General features: G+C 35.0%; 1 protein-coding gene across 1 annotated transcript; it reads left to right on the top strand.

Moving 5' to 3' along the window:
* Positions 1–4,845: 4,845 nt before the first annotated feature.
* On the top strand, positions 4,846–8,257 carry LOC306845726 (delta-type opioid receptor-like; the record flags this gene model as incomplete). The annotated part of the gene is made up of 4 exons (XM_079378687.1): positions 4,846–4,962; positions 5,267–5,514; positions 6,205–6,557; positions 7,722–8,257. Exons 2-4 carry the CDS (start codon positions 5,270–5,272, stop codon positions 8,255–8,257), a joined length of 1,134 nt encoding a protein of 377 aa, XP_079234813.1. The 5' UTR covers positions 4,846–4,962; positions 5,267–5,269.
* Between the last annotated feature and the right edge of the window lie 3,333 nt (positions 8,258–11,590).

Raw genomic sequence — 11,590 nt, 5'->3', positions numbered from 1 at the left:
TGTGTGTGTATTTTCCTTTTTTTATTTTTCTTATGTGTTTGTTTGTTTAATTTACTTTTTTCTTTTTATTTCATTTCATTGTTTTTTTGTATTTTATTTTTGTTTTATCCTGTTATTTGTTTTGTTTTGTTTTTCATATATTACTTCACTTTTTGTAGTTTGTTTTGTTTTTGTTGGTTTTTACTTTGTTTCTGTGTATGCTTTGTCATTTTTTCCATGTTTTATGTTTGTGTATTTTATTTAGTAATTTTTTTGTATTTTATTTTGTTAATTATGTTTTGTTTTATTTTTTATTTTTTTATTTTAGCTGACAGTAATTACAGATAATCATCAATAAAATGATGTGGTTAAATGAATATCTAAAGCCAGCAGTCTTAGAACTGACTTTCACTTGCTTTTAGGCAGGTTGTTATTTATTACTGGTTGATATCGTAAAATGCAGAACCAAAGAGAATAGAGCTCGACCATAAATTTGTCCTCCAATATTGCACCATCAGCACTAATGGCTGTTTAAGAGTGCTCAATCTTCAGGCCTGTGCTAGCAGGACACGGACTTTGATCAAGTTAGGCACCATCAGCTGAGCCATCTGTGGCTAGCCTTTATTTGGAGAGCCTCTCAATGTTCAGGAGGGAATGGAACAAAATCTGAAGTTTGTGTTCCTTTTTATCCTTGTCTGCATGATAAACACTCGTCCATTATACAAAAAAAACATGGTCGCTGTGTATGGGATTCACAACAATAAATTAGAAGGTGCACATAGAGCGGAAATGAAGCAGAAATAATTTGAGAGATGTTTTCATCCTGTGTGCAATCCGTAGCAGTACATTACTTATAATGTGATGTGAACGTCAACATTACTGAGTATACTATGTGGAAACAATCAGTCTTGGAAAAATGTCATTCTCTCCCACAGATCACTTCCTTTTTGACACACTTGTCATTATGATATTGATTTATTAACATCTGATAATGGACAGATTGACTATTTTGTTTTGGGCTATTTGTGAATGCATATGAATGCGGAAACTGCATGTCTGGTAATAACCACTTTGCTTGGTTTATAACTACCTGACAGATCTATAAGGATTCCATTAAATCTGTTCTTCTTAGAAGCATATCTTTAGCTGTGAGAAGTGAAGTGGGAAGTGTTGATAACCTGTCTGTTATAGTAGCTTATTGGCTCTTGATGTTATTTCTTATTATTTTTCTCTGGTACAGTGGTATTCAGAAAGCTTAAGGACTGTCTCTGATTCCCTTGCAGGCAGCATTCTTGAGTCGTCATTGTAACACTTTATTTGTATTTGTGAGGGCAAAAATCATATTTCATGGCTGGCAGGTCTGAAGTTTGGCATGAAATCACGCACACTCAGAACTGTTGCACCTTGGTGAATATATATAAAAAAGAAACTTTGGTTTCCATGGAAACTGTTTCTAAACAAACCGATGCCTTCACACAGTACACTCATTTCATTCTTCAAGGGCACTGAAAAATAGAAAGAACAATCCCACTATTTCTCTCTTTCTACCTCTCTCGCTCTTCTTCAAATGCAAAAGAAAAAAAAAACACATATCCATAAACTGTACTCTACTTGCTTTTTCTTTCTGGTCAATTTCAGCAGGTTATTTCTCACTCCACTTAAGCTACAGATGCCACACATTTAAGAAATTACACCGCCCATAATGCCCTCCAATATTTTGTTGGACCACCTTTAGCTTTGAATACGGCACGCATTTGCCATGGCATAATTTCGATAAGCTTCTGCAATGTCACAACATTTATTCCTGTCCAGAGTTGCATTAATTTTTCACCAAGATCTTGCATTGATGATGGGAGAGTCAGACCGCTGTGCAAAGTCTTCTCCAGCACATCCCTAGGTCTGACTCTGGACTCTGTGGTGGCCAATCCATGTGTGAAAATTATGTCTCATGCTCCCTGAACCACTCTTTCACAATTTGAGCCCGATGAATCCTGGCATTGTCATCTTGGAATATGCCCGTGCCATCAGGGAAGAAAAAATTAATTGATGGAATAACCTGGTCATTTTTCGGGCACATAACATAATCATCCATGCAGTAATTATGCAATGGGAGGATCTTACCTATTTGCTAAATCTAGGTAGTGACTTTTTTTGCAGTGTATAATTCATAAGTGTAAAGTACAGCATATTTACATTTACATTTATTAATTTAGCAGAGGCTTTTATCCAATCCGACTTACAATTTGGGCATAAATTGGCATATATTAATATATTTATTTGGACTTGAACAGATTGTACAGTTTCCTCTTTAACAGTGTGTTCAACTGCTGAGCTTGGGTTTAAAAGACCATATCATAAAAGACATTCGTGTGACTCTCATAGAGTTTTTTTTCTTGTCCTTGACTTGATTTACCTTGAGAAAGAACTGCACACAGTTACATTTTTCCCTTTTGTTTCTTTCTAACAAATAATGCTTCCATCAATGTTTGTTTTTTTATCTTCAGTTTTGTATTTTATTTAGGTTTCTTCATTTTATTGCCAAAATAGTCATCAGTTAATGATGTGATTAAATGAATATTGTATAATATATGTATAATATTTTGTAAGAAATCAGCAGAATTTAATTTGTGGTCTTATATATGCGGTTTTATACATTTACAATAATATCTTTGTAATTAATGTAGGCAGAGTACTGAAAATAGTATGCAGAATGTGACAGAATATGTGGAATACATCCAATCAACTTATACTCAGCTGTGTTATATGTACTGTATGTCTGTGTAGACGGAAAGAAAAAAACTTGCATGAGAGAAATACAAAGACTAAATAAAATAACTGATTAAAATCCATTTTTCCCTCAACGCAGCTGTGTCCTTGAGTGGTATTTTGAGATGTCTGAATGAACTGTAATTATCTACCCCTATAAGCCCTTTTTCCTGAGGTTACGAAGCACAAGCACTGGGGGAAAAGCATACCATACAAACAACACCTACCTGTGTCTCTTAGCAACATGTGAAGTACTCCTACTTTTGCCTAGAAAGAACGAAACAAACAAGAATCTGCGTTCACAGAATGTCATGCTGATGAACTAGATGTTTATTATGTCCATTACTGGCATGACAAGACTGTGTTTAGATGAGTAAAATCAATATGGAAGAGTAAATAGTAACATTAAAAGGGGTCATTAGAGCACTTGCTGTGGTCGACCCTTAGTCATGTATTTGGTTTTCAAAGTTGTTGGGAGGGAAAAAACTAGCACATGTGCTTTCATGAAGGAATGCATTTGGGTTTTGCTGAACCTACTTTTTTCATTCCATTTATGTTTCTAAAATTGCCATCTAGAATGGGCATATATTTAATAGCAACAGAATAATAAGGTGATATTGCATATTAAGCTGGCATTAGTCTTCTCAACCTTACTTAAAGAGCATTTTATTGAATTAATAAGGTGGCTTTTTTTGGAAAATGCAAAAATAGGCTACTACTGTACTTAACATGATAAGCAGACCACCATATTACAGATTTTTTGCCCCTTTTTAAAACTAATATTACGAAACATGAAATCAAATAGTCTATAAACCACCTACTGTTGTAAAGTGACACTGTCCAGTAGTAACAAGGTAGGCAGCATCTCTCTTGCCTCTTCTCTGTGAATGTGAGGGGGAGTGAAGGCAGGTGAAAAGTCACATGAGAGGTGGTGCCTCCAAGTCACTGTGATTGTCTGATCATGCAGTTTGGTGCAGATGATGTTCATAACAGGTTTGCACATGTGTCTGAAACTAGTGAAAATAGATTAACTACAAAATCAACTATATACCCACTAAAACATCAACTAGACTGCATCTGAATATGCATCGCTATATACCGTCGAAGACGAACAACAGTGAAAGAGTGAATGTGAAAAAGTAGTAAGTCCAAATTCACAATTTGTGAATATTCAAAAACAGTAGGCCCTATTATTCAGTATGTATGTGAATTTGGATGCTGACGCTAGTTAAGTTAGTTAGGAAGCTGAGGAATTTAATTAGGCTATCCAGAACGAAGTTGCTTTTTAATAATAGGCCTAATAGCTGAACACCAGTTAGTGGTATTAAATGAAATATTTAGAAAATATGAGTTACTGTATTATAGTAAGGCCTATTATTTTTCAAGTAATGTAAAATCTTTGAAACCCCATAGACTTGACAAGGCTTTGAAGAAAGCTGTCTCTTATCAAATTATTAGCTATAGGCCTAAACATGGTAGGCTATATCAATAAGCAAAATAAGTAAAAAAAAAAATATATATATATATATATATATATATATATATAGTAGCCTAATATAAATAAACAAATGTTATTAATAGCACATGAATTTATACTGTAGGCTACTACAAAACAAGACAGATGGATGTTGCTTCTTCATGTCAGAAGACCACTACACGCCATCATTCCTTAATCCTTGACCCTAATACGTCTCTCACCCACAGAATTACGTACATCCTTCTCTGACAAAACTAATAAAGTTTTCCCCATCTCTCTTTGAATAAAAAATAATGTCCACTCACTCTGGACAACTTCACCTGCTGCTATCTTTATTGAACCTGCGGTCTTGCCCGTTGAGTTCTCTCATGAAATGTCTCCAGACATGAAGTTTGGCGCGCGCCATCTCATGAAACATTAAAACTATTTAACCGATAGAAGTGGCTTATTTTTTCAAGAAATTTTCACATTTAGAAGACAACTTCATTGCCGCCGATATAGGCGAGGAGTCGCAGTGAGACACTTGAGCTGCTTAACGGAGTGTTTCAGATGGAGACAGTCACATGAGATCTGATGTAATACGGGACGCTCGCGCGGCGGAGGCAGCTGCTCGTGAGGTGGCAGTCAGTCATCAGTTGAATAGCAGCGGGTCAAAGAAATCAACGCATTGCGCACAGACATCATTGTTTTAAAACCTTGGGATTTTCAATTTAAACTAGCGGTTTGCAGTTTATAATAAGGTAAGACTTTTATATTTGATGTTTTACCAACTGTGCAACAGACATTTTTTGGGAGTAAAGTGCAATACAAATTCAGTTTTCAGCATATAGCTATGCACTGTATATATATATATATATATTTTTTTTTTTTTAACAAACGCATACTCAATTATGTTGTTGTAAAAAGCTCTCAGCATTGATATTCGTCGTTTATTTATTCACATTTATTTCTGATTATTTTATTTTAATATAAGCTGTATCCTAAAGCGACTGAACTTTTTCAGTGACTCACTTAGACATTTGCTCTCATTTTGCAAATGAACAGACGATGGACAGCAACGTGGTGCAGATTTTTAAGGAGGACAAGTGCCCCTCATCGCACCCCGAGAAGTGTTTACCCAACTTCACATGGCAGTCTGCTGTCTCGGACATTTATAACTATTCACTGAATGAAAGCTGGACGAACGAGCAGGAAACGATGTCTCCTCTTATTCCGATCATCACTGCCGTGTATTCCGTGGTGTTTGTTGTAGGACTAGTGGGAAACTGCCTGGTGATGTATGTCATTATCAGGTAAGAAACTGCATTGTCCTAAGATGTACTGCCCTGCATTTATTATCATACGAGTGACTTTAAATATAATTTTGAGAATATTTATCTCATTTTTAATAGAGTTTATTTATAAACAGTCAAGTGAGACGTTTCTGATGGGATAGTTGGACGAAATGCCTGTTTTATTGAAAACATTTAGTCAAGGGTTCAAGTCCAATTCGGCAGTTTGGCTCCCCCGGTGGACGGAAATATGAATGCACAATGCAGTCCAAATTACCTTGACATACAGTAAATACATTCTGCTTTGAGCAAGGACTGTGTCTGCTCACATTCTGTGTATAGACGAATAAAAATCATACTAAAACAGGGCAGTCGTGTATATGGCATTTCTGTGCTGTGTAAAGATGCAGTATGTGGTTTTTGAGATATTTGAGGTAAAGAACTGGACAGTATGTGCTTGTTGAATAATGTATCACAGCACTAGCTGTCATACTGCAAATATAATCATAAAAATAGATGGGTTTAAGCTGTGGATGATATATAATGTCTTTATACAACCAGTGAAAGAGAAATGTTTGGTAACGTTTGGGAATTTGCTGTCAGTTTATTTGGTATACATTCTGAAAGAAATCTCATAAATGAATTTATCACACTGATGGGTTGTGTTTCATTTATTTTGACGCTCTCTGGCTCAATTGATTTTCCCAACAGATACACTAAAATGAAAACCGCCACAAACATCTACATCTTCAACCTGGCTGTTGCAGATGCCTTGGTAACCACCACCATGCCCTTTCAAAGCACAGATTATCTGATGAACTCCTGGCCATTTGGAGAGGTAGTGTGTAAGGTGTTCATCTCCATCGACTACTATAACATGTTTACTAGTATTTTCACCTTGACCATGATGAGTGTGGACCGCTATGTGGCCGTCTGTCACCCCATCAAGGCCCTGGACTTCCGGACACCGATGAAAGCTAAGATCATCAACATCCTCATCTGGGTGCTGTCCTCGGCTGCTGGAATCCCTGCAATGGTTCTTGGGAGCACTCAAACAAACAATGGTAGGCATGAATGATATATACACTACCATTCAAAAGTGTGGGGTCGGTAGGATTTAAAAAATATTTTTGAAAGAACTCTCTTATGCTCAGCAAAGATGCATGTTTTTGATCAGAAATGCAGTAAAAATACAATTACTGTAATATTGTCAAATATTATTGAAATTTAAAATAATTGTTTTCTGTTTTTAATGTTTTTTAACATGTCATTTATTCCTGTGTTGGCACATCTAAATTTTCAGCCGTCATTACTCCAGTCTTCAGTTTCACACAATCCTTCAGAAATCATTATCATATGCTTATTTGGTGTGTAAAAACATTATTATTATTATCAATGTTGACAATAGTTGTGCTGCTTAATATTTTTGTGGAACATAATACTTTTTTTCAGGATTCATTGATGAACAGAGCCTTTAAAAGAACAGAATGAATATTTTGTAACTGACTTTAATGCATCCTTGCTGAATAAGATTCTGAATTTCTTAAAAATAAAATCTTTCTGACAACCCCCCTCCCCTCCTCTTTTTTAACCCATATTAGTAGGTGGCGTTTAATTTTTATTTTTTTTTATATTAGGTATTTAGGGTTAGTTAGTCACCCATCATCTAATGTTCACTTTAAGTTAATCTTTAAAAATACCAATAATTTAATAACACTGTTAAATGTAATCTTCAGTGAATCTCAATATGAATCTTTTCATGCTGTAAATTGTAATGTTGTGATGCCTAATTTACATATATTTTATTTAAATTTTTAACAATGCTAGAAAATGTATACAATTTTAAAACATTCTAGTGTATTATTCTATCTATCTATCTATCTATCTATCTATCTATCTATCTATCTATCTATCTATCTATCTATCTATCTATCTATCTATCTATCTATCTGTCTGTCTGTCTGTCTGTCTGTCTGTCTGTCTGTCTGTCTATTTGTCTGTCTATCTATCAATCTATAAATCAATGTATTATAATCAGCAGTGACATCTAATTATCGTTTAGGAAGAAATCCAAAATATCTTCGAGTAAATTATGGGACTGTGAGTTCTCTACTCCATCCTAATGTATTTATTGTTCCTTCCCACAGTGGCTTCATTACAGCACAGATGATTAAGCTGTCCTCACTTCTGCTTAATAATTAACCGCTGTTGTTATATTTCTTCTGCAGGCACTACAGAATGTGCTCTGCAGTTTCCAGACCCGTATATCTACTGGGACACATTGATGAAGATTTGTGTCTTCATCTTTGCCTTTGTGGCTCCTCTCCTCATCATCACGGTGTGCTATACGCTCATGGTCCTGCGTCTCAAGAGCGTACGTCTGCTGTCGGGCTCCCGGGAGAAAGACCGCAACCTGAGACGCATCACCCGTCTAGTGCTGGTTGTGGTGGCTGTGTTTGTGGTATGCTGGACGCCCATACACATCTTCATCCTAGTCAAAGCTCTTGCACCCGGAGTGCCGGAGACCACTGCTGTTATGGCCGCCTACTTCTTCTGTGTGGCGCTGGGATACACCAACAGCAGCCTGAACCCCATCCTGTATGCGTTCCTTGATGAGAACTTCAAACGCTGCTTCAGGGACTTCTGCTGTCCAGGTCGGACCACGAGGGATGGGCACGGCGTCAGTCGGGTCAGAAGCACTCTTCGTGAGCACACGTGCCCAGCAGAGGCCAAAGGGGACGGGGGCCAAGGTCGACCTGTATGACTAGCCGTGGAGCTGTCTTCCTTTCATGGTCGAGAGGACTCAAATGACCTGGGACTGACACAGATCACCACCGCCATCTGAGGAAGAGATTGTGCCCTTTACGTTTAGAAAAATGGGCTAACTATTGCTAGAGCAAAAGGGGATCTTTTAGCAAAATCATTGTTTCGTTTCGTATATCCATATTCAGATTTTTATAGTACACTACAAAAAATGACTATAAACTTTAAACTTTTAAGTTTAAAGTAAAAACCCATACATTATATTTTACTAACTGATTTAATGTTAAAACACCAACCTACTGAAATTTTAAAAGATGTTTTATGCTTTTATAATATGTTGACAACCACCAAAATAATTAATATTAACCCCTTTTCCACAAGGGGTTAATATTAATATACAGAAGATATACATTAATATACATGACTCTAAAATAATGCAGTAAAGGCCTAGTGTACATAACTGATTAGAAAAAAAACAAAGAAGAAACAGTTATTTCAATCAAAAACCATCAAATGTGAAGTGTCACGCAGGGTATTCTGAGAATGTCAATTTATGTTTTTTCACTGTAAATTATAGGATCACTTGTTCTTTTTCACTTCAAGAAACTGTAAATTTATTAATGTCCCATTATCACAGTTTTTCCTGGTATATAGTAAGGGAATAACCATTAACAAATCACCAGTTATTTCCGTTAAAATTTGATCTTTTTTTTTTTTTTTTTGTACAGTGCATCACCTCATTGAAACCTTTGTTTATTGCTTTTTTTGAATGTCCATTGACCAAAGATGATGTATGATTAAAATTTGGTCCTTCACAATCAAACGTCATGCTTAAAGATCCTTTTGTGTAAAATGTCCTTTGGGATATTAGGCACCATATTTAATTCTAACTTACAGTTTCGCTTGAGTAAACATGATAAAAAATAGTGTTGCCAAAAACACTGTATGTATGCATCTGTTTGTACTGTAAATACATAAACTTGTATTTTGCATTGTAAAACAATCCTGTTATGTATATATATATATATATATATACATATATTAATCAGCAGTGTCACATAATTATCACTCAGGAAACTATATACCTGTAATGGTGGAAAAGTAAAAAAATAATGTAATCTACAGCAGTTTGAGCAAAGTGAGTGTAGTGTTTTCAAAACTGCTTACTGTCTGATAAGTGCTTTATATTCTCTGTATTTGATTTAGATTGAAGGATTATATCTGAAAAGGATTATGAATGATTATGTATGAAGGATTATGTATCTAAGTTGCCTTAGAGGGAGTCTAAGGATTTTTATGTTGTTTTTGGGAATAGGGCTTTAAAACAACCAACTAAAGGACTGAATCTACTTAGTCAGGTTGTTCGTGCTTAATACAGTGTATTATCATTTCTCTAGACCAACAAAAAAGATGTACATCTCTATTGCATGTTTGACAATGAAAATGTGGGAATATCTGAGAAATATTTATGTAAATACAATTTATGATGAAAAGAAAATACTAAATCATTTATGTGGTAAAGTAGAAAACAGTTCAAAAGTACATTGTTTTTGATATTATTGATGTAACAGTTGATTGTTGTATGTATTTGTAATGTTGCCTTTAGGTTGTGAAGGCAATATATATTGTCTTGACGTTCGTAAAAATGTAATCTTTTACTGTAGTTTTGTTCCTTGGGTGTGTGTTTCACTCTTCAAATATATATCATGCCATCATTAGTGCTCTGTTGCCACATCAGTATTAGGAATGGCAAAATTCTTTTGAAAGATGTAATGCCCTTTGTGCCTTTGGTTTTTTGTAAATCAATATATATGACATTGCAAATATTTGGTCATGTTAGATGCTTTATGGTGTTATAAGACAATGAAGCGCAGGCAGAGTGAGAGAAGCTTCTGTAAGTTCCACTGTATTTTCAGTATTGTGCTTATACACTATTATATCACGCCACATTTGGAATGTGTTAACAAGTTTTCTTTCTCAATATTTGGAATTTTTTGAAAAAAAAAAAAAAGAATTAAATCAAATGAAATGAGCTTCGCTATGCCATCAGTTGTACCTTGCTTGTATAATTTTACCTGTATTTGAAAATTATATTGTCAATAAATTGAACTGTAAGAATCAGTGTTGAGATGAGCCATGTTCTGTTCAAAGACGTCAATTATGGGGTTTTCATCCATCACGACTGAATGATGTGTCCGAAAAATCATTCAAGACAACAAAGCCAAATGAAAGAAGCGTAACCACGTAACAAAGGCAGTATCGCCATGGCAACCTATTGTGCATCTTATAGCCCATTTCAAACAGCAAGAGACAAATTCTTTTTTCCACACCTTTGATGCTTGTCAGTATAATGAGAACATCTCAGATACGTCATAGAGGAAGACATGATCATGAGGGCTTGAAATCAATGGACACTACATCTATAGCCTTAATTTAGGAAAAAAAAGAGAAAGATTTTCTCTCTGTAAACTGGTGATATTTATAATATAAAATATCCATTGAAAATGAAATAAATGTTTACTTCATCAAAAGATTTTTCAACACTGATTTCATTGATTTCTTTCTTTCATGGAACAACAAAAAAGATTTTTAGTAGTCCATATGCTCATTTCCAAATACAGTATAAGTGAATAGGAACCGTTCTGCGAAATTCCTCATATGAACGATATGAAGATGAATAAATGATGGCAGAATTTACATTTTTTGAACAGTCCCTGTAAAGGTGCGTTGAATATTTTCCATACACCATGCTTTGCAACTTAAAATGATGGTAGGCTTCAAGCAACAGAAAATTGCAGGCTTTTTTGTCTGATGAAGTGTTAACGTTGCCATGGTAGACATTAATGGATAAACATAGCGCTTCAAGGTCACTCTATGAGACTGTGAAACATCTGTTTGTTAGAACAGCCCTAGAGAAGGAGCATGTACAATTCATTTACATGGAATCTGTGAGGTGTAATTACAAATATATTTTGAGTGAAAATGACTTGTCTGTACTTACACATCCATTATTTGTTTAATGAAAAAACCTGTCCACCATATTTTCTGACTGGAATGGGGAAAAATTTACATCATCAGATTGTTGTGGTTATATCAACATGAAAGTGTAGCCTATATATGTTGCTAGAATATATATATACAGTGGTGTGAAAAAGTGTTGGCCCCCTTCCTGATTTTCTTTTTTTTTTTTTTTTTTGCATGTTTGTCACACTTTAATGTTTCAGATCAAACAAATTGAAATATTAATCAAAGATAACACAAGCAAACACAACATGCAGTTTTTGAATGAAGTTTTTTTATTATGAAGGGAAAACAAAATCCAAACCCACATGGC

Source organism: Barbus barbus (assembly GCF_936440315.1).
Source record: "Barbus barbus genome assembly, chromosome: 26".
Taxonomy (NCBI): domain Eukaryota; kingdom Metazoa; phylum Chordata; class Actinopteri; order Cypriniformes; family Cyprinidae; genus Barbus; species Barbus barbus.
The sequence above is the reverse complement of the archived record's forward strand: the minus strand, read 5'-3'. Positions and strand labels throughout refer to the sequence as shown.